At 40.7% G+C, this 10,634-nt stretch overlaps 1 protein-coding gene across 1 annotated transcript; it reads left to right on the forward strand.

Moving 5' to 3' along the window:
• The first annotated feature begins 52 nt into the window (after nucleotides 1–52).
• aldh6a1 (aldehyde dehydrogenase 6 family, member A1) lies at nucleotides 53–9,758 on the forward strand. The gene is made up of 12 exons (XM_083898295.1): nucleotides 53–192; nucleotides 463–507; nucleotides 2,233–2,307; nucleotides 2,690–2,851; nucleotides 3,895–3,973; nucleotides 4,903–5,205; nucleotides 6,885–7,006; nucleotides 7,254–7,443; nucleotides 7,536–7,717; nucleotides 8,282–8,461; nucleotides 8,752–8,850; nucleotides 8,932–9,758. Exons 1-12 carry the CDS (start codon nucleotides 154–156, stop codon nucleotides 9,034–9,036), a joined length of 1,581 nt encoding a protein of 526 aa, XP_083754421.1. The 5' UTR covers nucleotides 53–153; the 3' UTR covers nucleotides 9,037–9,758.
• Nucleotides 9,759–10,634: the final 876 nt, after the last annotated feature.

Genomic DNA, 10,634 nt, shown 5'->3' on the forward strand with positions numbered 1-10,634 from the left:
GCGCAGCTTCCCCGTTGACGTCCCCTCTATTATATAGCTCTGTTATGCAGCTACTGCTTTGCTAGCTAAAGTTCTCTTCGCTCTCCTGGGTCGTGCAGGTCAGGTCGGTCGAAGGGCTTTTGAGCAGGAAAACCACAACCTCCACTCTTCACAATGGCAGCCATTCTCCTCCGCTCCGCACTGAGCAGGAAGGTAAAATGGGCAAATTCGTGCTTTGTGCAGTAAAGTTGTTTTTTTGTGTGAACTCAAAACTAAGCTAACATGCAGAGCTGTTGCTAACTATGCACTGCCTCACACGTTGCACAAATCACACTCCTCCCCCGCGTATTTAATGTTTGTGTAAATAGAGCAATAATTGTTTGTATTATTTTGCTAAAAAGTCGAATGACCTGTCAGATAATCACGAGTTTAGCACGAGTGTTAGTTAACTAAGGCTGTGGTGTTTTATTTCCCTCCCTCCAGGCCCCCGTCCAGCTGGGTCGTATGTGTTACTCCTCCTCCTCACTGGTAAAAGACAACTTTATCTTATGAATGAAAATACTGTCAAACTATGTCAAACTATGTCTCATTCTAATACCATTATTAATACTGAGATTATACCATTATTAATAATTAAACAGTTTTATATAAGCTTCAATACATTACTCAACATCCCCATTAAAGATGAGGAGTCCTGCACACTGTCTAACTTGCCTTGTATTTGGCAAAGTATTTGCTTAGGTTCCTACTGGTCTATTTGGTACTATAACCTGCAATACTTGCTTGTCCTGTTTGTTCTTGTGTTATATTTAAAAAAATATCACTGCTGTTGTACAGAGTTTTTACATGTTGGCCATTGTATAGATTTTTGAATGGGTGTCTTCATATCTGCTTGTGTATCTCTCTGTTGGTCACAGTCTTGCCACCTCTCTTAGTTAAGATGGCTTCTCAATGTCACAGTCCATTTGCCTGACTGTGTGTGGGATTTTCTTTGTTTGCTGTTTAAATCCAACTGCACCATGTGCAGAGTATTTCTTTGTTTATCAATAAACTCCTCAACGCTTTTGAAGCTGCATCTCATATCTTAAGTATTTCTCAGTTCAGTTGCGTTGTACTTGTTGGACTACATGTTGTCAGTCATAATAATCTGATAACTGCCAAAATTATCCAGGTTGATTTGTCTGTTATCTGTCTGGTATTTACCTATGTTGTCTCCAGAGTTAATGTTGGGTTTATTGAGTCAAAACATCTCTGTGTAGATTTTAGTTTTCTAAATGTCACAAAAATTGTGACCTTCAAATAAGGAGCTGGTTGAGGGATAAATGTTATTGCTTTTGCTCAAAAACTATTGTTAGTTGTTAAAATAAGATGTTGACTGCATCAGATTAAGACTTTTTTTAAAAGGCTTATTTTATAATAAAAATGGTCCATGTGTGATATGTATGATCAGATCTTAATGTGAATTTGGTGCATTCCCTTCATATCTGACCTTAGATCATGTCATGTAAATATGGGCACTTTCCCTGTAGCATTTCATACATGTACGGATGTTATCGTGAAATCAAGACTCTGTTCAGTGTCTTTTTTTTCACCCAGTGCACTTTGTTCTTATGCAATGCTTACTCATTACCTGGGCCCCATTTCTGCAGCACTCGCTCACAGTCTGCACAGTGCACTAACCTTTCTGGTTTAATATTTTGCAGAGACAATTAAGATATCGGCATGCTTTGCTGTTTCATAGGGACATGAGGTGTCACAACATCTGCCTGAACTGTGTTGTCGAAAATCTCACCACAAATTAAGGAAACCAAAGCTTTGAGGAAAAACATGTTTGCATAGTATTTGTGCTTTAATCGGATAATTAAAACGTTTTGGACAATACTTATTTACAGCACAACCACATAACGGTTTGGATAGATATAAGAGCTGCAGTCGCTAAGTTCAAGGTAACATTGCCAATATTTTTCTTGGCATTCGCACATGGAAAATGTACAAAGTTAAAATTATAAACGTTTTTTCCTCTTCATCGACCGATTAAGTAAGCAATTATTGTAGGTTAAAAGCCTTTTTTTGTAGTACACGTAGAATCAGTCATGCCACTCGCTGTGCAGGAAGCGAAGAGGTCTTAAACTCAAGCTGCAGACTGTGAGTGCATATGTTGTGGTGATGAATAAGGTGTCTCCAGTAAACTCTGTCATCGTGTAACCAAGCAGGGAACTGATTTAATCTTGTGTTTCTTCCGTGATCCTCTAGCCCACCACCAAGCTGTTCATCGATGGCAAATTTGTCGAGTCCAACACGTCGGAATGGCTTGACATTCACAACCCGGTAAGTATTCATAGATGGATGACACCAAACCTGCACAGAGGCTACAGTAACGAGCTCTCTCCTCAACGCTGGCTACAAATAACCAGCGCAGCTTTGAAGTAGTAAATTGTGAGTGTTGAAATAGAAAAGAAGTCTTGATTTACCAAATTATATTGACTCAATTTGTAAAGAAACCCTGTAATGTTTCATATCACCCTAAAAGGCCTGTCCACTGATGCGTAGCTTATTATTAATGAAGCAGCTTCTACTAAATTTTAGCAAGCATTTTAGTGATTATAGCTGGCAAAACATGCACATGTACTTTTATCACATAGAATGTTTGTTTGTTAATATTGAGTAATGATGTTGGCCTCATCTGAATGGACTGTCTTCTGCTCCTCAGGCCACGAATGAGGTGGTGGGACGTGTCCCCAAAGCTACACAGGAGGAGATGCTGGCTGCTGTGGACTCCTGCTCCAGAGCTTTCAAGTCCTGGTCAGAAACTTCCATCCTCACCAGGCAGCAGGTCTTTCTGCGCTACCAGCAAATCATCAAGGACAATATTGTAAGGAAACTCACATGTGCACTTTTTTTCTCTAGAGTAACTTGCTGCTGGTTAAATCTGTGAACATTGTTAAATAAAAGGTTGCATTATGGATGTCGTGATCCTGATCTGAGCAATTTTAAAAAGATTGGAAATCATCAATCACCTTAATTAGACCATCAGGAAGAGGTGAAAAGTGATGATGTTCTATGTGAAGGGAGTGGGATAAATATGATATAAATAAGGGAGTAGGGGTGGGATTTCTTTGGTTGTTTTGTTGTTTCTTGTTGCCTCCACGTTCAAATAAACTTTCAAATCAAAGCTGCAGAGCCTTCCACATGCGGCTGTCAGCCTCTTTATTAAAACTGAGCAGGTTCTTCATGTAGCTCAGCTAGAGACTGTAGCAGGGCTTTATTTGGGGCAGACCTGCAGTGACATTTGTGTTTGATAAAATTGCTTATATTTTAATACAATGTCTCATTTTGGTTTGCTCCACTTTGCTCTGACCCCATACGCTGTGACATGCACACGTACACACACACACACTTATGCACGCCATGCTCACAAAGTATGAGAGTGCAGACTTTTTTTTAACGAATGCATGCCGAGGTAACTCGAGTTTACTAAGACACTCGTTGTCCAGAATATAAACGTAGACACTCCAGCATCAAACCACGTGTTCAACTAACTGGTAGAGAAGCAACATTTTCACCATTTTAGTCACAGTTTAACAACACGTTCACAAACGCAGTGTTGGTTTAGAGAGCTGTTGACAGCGCCACACTCTTCCTTCTTCTTTCACTGATGCAGCTGCACAAACAGAAGAGTCTGTTTTTCTTTCTCTCTAAACTTCATTCGGGAATAATTTTTAATTTACCGACAGTGATCTTCATTTAAAAAAAAATACTTTGCAGCTCTGCTATTGAGGAAAATACGAGCATAGGCAGATACTCTGTAGTGAAAGGATTGGATCGGGATTGGAGGACATTTTTTTTTTTAAATTATTTATTTATTTAAACGAAACTGCTTGCTTATGTCTAAAATTGTTTTCCTAATCCTTCCAGAAAGAGCTGGCTAAAATGATCACACTGGAGCAGGGCAAAACTCTGGCTGATGCAGAAGGCGATGTATTTAGAGGATTGCGTAAGTAATGCATGGGCTTGATTTCCAGCCGGGTTATTAGGTTTTCATGTCCTGATTGGATTAGAGCTGTGGTTTATGTGTTGCATTGATCAAATTCCCCTGTTTTATCTGTATTGGCCTGATGTAAAAAGTCCTTCACTTTGATATCTCTTTATAACGAACTGTGGGTTAATGTTTGACATTAAGTGGCTGCTGGGTGTTTGTCCTAAAGTCACTTTCTTCTCTTAATAATCATGAGGCTAGGGATTAATAATATTGGATTAAAGACTTAACAGTTTTAATAGGCTGTATCTTTTGATTGTAACAAACCAGGCTGCATATTTACATTTTTCTGCCCTGATTATACGGTCTGACCGGCTTGTTTTTTCTGCCCCTTTAAAAAAGCACAGCGCAGACTGTTTTTAATTGCATGCTGTATAAATATGAAGTTCTCCTCGTTGTGGTTTACTTGTTCACTCTGGCAGTCTCACATCAACAAGAATCATGGAGAGAAGTTAAGAGCTAAGTGCACTTGCAAATAAACCAAGATATATTTCGGCTTACAGGACAGAGCTGCCAAAGTATTTTTTGTACTTGGTACGGCTCCCAGTTTTTGAAATGCCCAAATTATTCTTACACCCCATCTTTCAACCCATTATGTGAAATACGTACAACATCTGCGCGTGTCTTGCCAAAATTAGATCTTTCCTACCGTCCTGGGTCTAGTGGTGCTTGACACTTTCACAACTTCTATTTTTCACGGGGAAATTCAATTAAAAGTTACTGTTAATTGGGAGGCATGAGCACAGTCTAGATAATACACCCTAATGCCAGCGTTAAATGGCCTTCTCATATGAATATAGATTACGCCACGTTAAGTCTATTAGTTTTCTCTATTAGTTTTATTTATCTTTGCTTGACTTCATCCTACCTTTTTTTCCATCCATCAGAGGTGGTGGAGCATGCCTGCAGCATTACATCTCTCATGCTGGGGGAAACTTTGCCCTCCATCACAAAGGATATGGACACGTACACCCACCGCCTGCCCATCGGAGTGTGTGCCGGCATTGCCCCCTTTAACTTCCCGGCCATGATTCCTCTGTGGATGTTCCCTATTGGCATGGTGTGCGGCAACACTTACCTGATGAAGCCCTCTGAGCGTGTCCCGGGATGCACCATGCTCTTGGCCAAAATGATTCAGGATGCCGGGGCACCAGATGGTACAGTCAACATCATCCACGGCCAGCATGCAGGTAAGTGTGTATGCACGTGTGTTACATAGTAAACTCAGTCCTGAATGACTGGTCACAGCTTTAAGTTTAGGTGTGGATGCATTCCAAAATTCACTGAGGATACATGTAGAATCTGATCCCTTATGGCGCTTTTCTACTATATGGTCCCGACATGGCTTGACTCGGCACGGTGTGATACGGCACATTTGTCTTTTTTTTTTTTCAGTTAGCATAGTACCTGGTATTTTTCCGTACCTCCTCTGGCGAGGTTCCAAGCGAGCTGAGCCGATACTATGCATTGATTGTTCAGAGTGGCATCACTGGAAGAGGCATGAGCGTGACTCACGTCGTACACAAGAATAATACGGAGCAGTGCAGAACTGTAGATCGGTTAAAAAGACTTAAAAATCTTGAAAACTTGCGTTAATCTCCAAGATTTAGCCAGGAAATGTCTAAAATCTCAATATTTAACAGAAGAGTCTGGCGCTGCATCACAACCTCAGCTGCTGTATTTCAGTTCAGTGGCCGTCTGTGCTCCGGTGATGCAGGAAGTACTGAACTAATCTTTAATTAACTGATTCCAATGATTCAGTTAGACTGAAAACAACTGCTTTACAAGTCACTAGTTTGTGTGTGTCACGTGTGAAACGAAGTCACAGCAGTTTCAGGTTCACCTTCATAACCATGAGTCACTTGCCTCACTCCCTCTGAAGTTTCACGCATCAATAACAGATAACATCGTATTTGGGAGGCATGTATGGATGAAGACAAATGGAAGCTTTTGGAGAAAATTTGAGGGCACTCTCCGTTGTTGTTTGGGATTATTGTGCTGCCAGCGCTGGTCGATTATGTCAACTGATTTGATTGTTCTCAGTTACGTGCTCGATGTATATCTGATCAAGGACGGCATACTCAGTGACACATCTCTGTGTCCAAACAGCCCTAAAAAATGTCTGATTTGAGTCACTTCAACCTGGTAATCTGAACGTGGCCCTGGATTACGTTCAGATGAAGTCTGGAATGCATGAGTAGCCACATTCTTGACGATGTGTGGTGGACACATATGTCACTGAATGACCGCCAACTCGGCTGCCATCCTGTCACAGTTTTATAAATAACTGTAAATATTTTCTCAGTTTTTTTCCCATATGTTTTTTGTGGCCACTGCCACATTACGAACACGGCTCGATCCCTTACTTCATTGTAAAGCTACACGTGAATCAGACAGGAGAGCTTGATTCACTCGTCTCCTCCTGCCTCTCACACTCTCTCTCCATTACACAAACACATTGACAAGAGTTGCACTGGACAATCTCACACACACGTTTTTTGCCAGTGGTGGGTGGGGGGGGGGGGGGGTGAGACGAGACACGAGACACGTGGAGATGCAGTCTAATATTAACTGGTGTGAAGTGACAAAACTGAGATTTTCACAAGTGATCAGGTCACATGGGACATATTTTAATACCAGTTGTGAACAGAGCCTGTGTCCTGCTCATTCAGAAGCACATCTCGGTGGAACCTGGGAAAGGCTGAGGATAATTTAAATACTAATCACAGAACCCCCAGGCAATATGTAGATGGTATATTATGTGTGCAGCCTTCATCTGCAGTAATGTACAGGCTGTTTGTGCTCATGTTTTTACCATACCATAGATATTGATTATGACGATGATACATGATTGTTTTTGTTTTTTTAGCGGTGAACTTCATCTGTGACCATCCTGCCATCAAAGCCATCAGCTTTGTGGGATCCAACCAGGCTGGAGAGTACATCTACGAGCGCGGCTCCAAGAACGGCAAGAGAGTGCAGTCCAACATGGTACAGCAGAACTCGCAGTGCTCATTTAAACTGACCACGTATACTGACTGCTCGTGTGCTCCATATACTGTATGAAATTATGATTTAATAGATGCATGTGAGGCAAAATATCCCTGTCGCCATGACAACGGCTGCGTGCTTGGCTGTCAATCACTGCCATTTATAACATATATGATTAGGTGCCTCCATTTGATGTTGAGAGAAGAGAGATATTCTATAGAGCTGTGTCCTACATTTTCTATTTCAGGGTGCCAAGAACCATGGTGTGGTGATGCCTGATGCCAACAAAGAAAACACCATCAACCAGCTGGTGGGTGCTGCCTTTGGAGCAGCTGGCCAGCGCTGCATGGCGCTCTCCACCGCCATTTTCGTAGGGGAGTCTCGTAAATGGCTCCCAGAGCTGGTGGAGCGCTCCAAATCATTACGTGTAAATGCGGGTAATTTCACGAAAGAACGATGGCGATATGAAGAATTATTAAAAAATTGTAGTGTTGTAGAAAGAAATGTTTGCATTTTATTTGTCGTGAAGGTGATCAGCCTGGAGCAGATGTGGGTCCCCTGATTTCCCCCGAAGCCAGGAACAAGGTGGAGTCTTTGATCCAGAGTGGCGTGGACGAGGGCGCCAGTCTGCTGCTGGATGGTAGAAATGTCAAGGTCAAAGGATATGAAAAGGGCAACTTTGTGGGACCGACAATCCTGAGCGGTGTCGAGGTGAGCTGAGATCTGGCATTGGGAATAAGGGTATTTTTTAAAACATAAAATCAACACCATTCATGTTTCCCAAAAGGTCTTGATTGTGCAAAACTGTTTTTGTCCAGTGATTGATTATTGTGTTCCAGGAAATGTACTGGGACTCTTCCACAAACCCTCACCTAAAAACCTTCTGAGTCCCACCTTTAACATTTTCTGTTCATGAATATTGATGAGATTTCATGGGGTCATCTAAGAATGGAATAGGTGTTGAGTTGGGACTGCAATTGAGTATTAGTAGTATTTCTATAATCGACTAATCAACACATTAGTAGTTTTCTCCATGTATTGTCAGAGAAATGCTTTAAAATGTCTCAAAATGGCAAAACCTGTGAATGTCGTGTAAAGATATTCACTTTACTGTCATGAAGTTGTAAAGAACCAAGGAAATATTCACATTTAAGACACTAAACCGCTTATTTTTACAACATAATGAACATTATTTCCTAAACGTTGTACATGTAGGCACAGTGTTTGGGTAATAAACCTTCATGGAGTTCTTGTTCATTCTGTTCCTGTTTCCAGCCAAACATGAAGTGTTACACAGAGGAGATCTTTGGACCAGTGCTGGTTGTTCTGGAGGCTGATACGCTGGATGATGCCATCTCTTTAATCAACAAAAACCCCTACGGCAACGGCACCGCCATCTTCACCAACAATGGAGCCACAGCGCGCAAATTCACACATGACGTGGACGTTGGCCAGGTGAGCCATGTGATTTAAACAGAAAATGATGTACCCAATGTGAGATAGCCATCCATATTGATTAAAAAAACATATTAAATGGTGGATGTTTTGGTCAATAAATATTAGAAAATCTGTTAAATAATAATAATAAAATAACTTCCTACAGTTTTACCACCTGTATGGTCCATTAAAATGTATGCAGATGGAAACACATAGCTTTCACTTTACCTCTGCCATCCAGTTTCTAAGGTTAAGACGACCAAATGTCGCATACTTGTAGATGAATTCTTGCTTCTGTGTTTATACAGATTGGCGTGAACGTGCCCATCCCCGTCCCCCTCCCCATGTTTTCCTTCACTGGCTCCAGAGGTTCATTCAGAGGAGACACCAACTTCTATGGCAAGCAGGTAAAGTAACAAACCCGCGGTCGTGTGCAGGATTGTCTAAGTGAAAATGTTCTGACGGTACACTCTTCTCTCTGTCATCAGGGCATCCAGTTTTATACTCAGATCAAGACTGTGACATCTCAGTGGAAGGCTGAGGACGCGACTGTGACGAGCCCAGCTGTTACCATGCCAACAATGGGACGCTAAGCCAAACTGCCATCTATGATGATATTCACTAACTTCTCGTTATGCCTTAAACCACAGGAGGGATTGGAAAAAGGTTCCTTGTCCTTTTTAATGAGAAGTATATACTTTGGCTTGGGATTTCTTTTGGAGCGTCCTGGATGTTGCTGCACTAAAAACATACACAAGTAGAAATGAGAGACTGTGGGAGTTGAATTGAACTGATGCAATGAATGATGCTGTGAGTTTCTTTCTTGTATTTTTGTATCTGTTCATATGTTCTGACCCAGTCGGCCATAACTTCATCATGGTGAGTGATTTTTAATGGTCCTTTCTATTACTTTAAAAACAAATAAATAAAATAAAATTTAAAAAAGAGCAGTGACATGTCTTCCACTTGGATTATCTATGTTTCTTTAACTTGTTAGTAAAGAACACCATCTTGACATAATGGTTGATGCTCATGATGACCATATCATACTGTTTTCTGTCCAGGGATGTTGGTTTCTTTTTGTGTAAGAGAGGAAGTTGTTTTTAATTGAACTGGTAGAATAATACTTGTTTTGTTAATGACTGTCCATAAATGCTAAATTGCAGCATTTCATGTATCATAATGTTAAACAATATTCCCATGGGATATTTCCGATATATCCACTTATCAAAAGTATCTGAGCTGCTTCAAATGAAGAGAAATAGTTATGAGAGTCTCTGTGGTTGACTGTTTGAATAAAGACACTGTTATGGACTCCACTGACTTCTTTTATTTAAAATTATCCTTGGTATCTGTTGGCATCTCTGCGACTTCATGCGCTGCTCCTTACACATACAGATTAAACTGGGGCCAAAATAATATGCTAATTTAAAGGGGTGGTCTCCGCAGAGATTGTTCTCATTTCTAAACTGGATTAATTAAAGCAAAAAAATATCACTGAGGTCATTACTTTAGGAGGAAAAAAGTGCACTTAATACCAGTAAATATTTTTGTTGCATGATTTAGGTGTTCCTTTTTAATCCCTTTATTTAAAGGTACAGCGTGTAACATTTAGCAACATGTATTGGTGAAGTTGCATGATGCAAATTGGGGAAACGATGTAAACCACTTGGCATCAAAACTCAAGAGGTTTGTCCATTGTGGGCCTCTGTAGAGCTGTCCTGGCTCCTGGTACAAATATAAAAGGCTCATTCTGTAGTAATGAAAAACAACAATGAGGTGATTGTTCACCTATAAATTACTAATATTAACCATGTTATCTTCAATAATCTGCCAAATTAAAATAATTTCATGTAAATGTTACACGCTGGACCTCTTTGAGCAGTATGATTGATGCACTGACTACACAATAAAGCAGTTTTCTTCCTTGTAGTTAAGCTTTGCTGCACCCTGGCAGTGTACATGCTGGCAGAAAATAAAATCCTGCTCCCTGGATGTTTTACCCGAGTGACCGCGAATGCAGCACATTGTAGTGTGTGTGTATGTGTGTGTGTGTGTGTGTGTGTGTGTGTGTGTGTGTGGGCAGGAAGCATGTGTCCTGCAGTCAGCGTTTTTTTTTTTAACTGTGGCCTGATATTAAGCTGTTATAACATTTAATCACCAAGTTTAACTATCAGTTATCTGTGACGTC

This window comes from Microchirus variegatus (genome assembly GCF_963457635.1).
Source record: "Microchirus variegatus genome assembly, chromosome: 12".
In the NCBI taxonomy this organism is placed as follows: Eukaryota; Metazoa; Chordata; class Actinopteri; order Pleuronectiformes; family Soleidae; genus Microchirus; species Microchirus variegatus.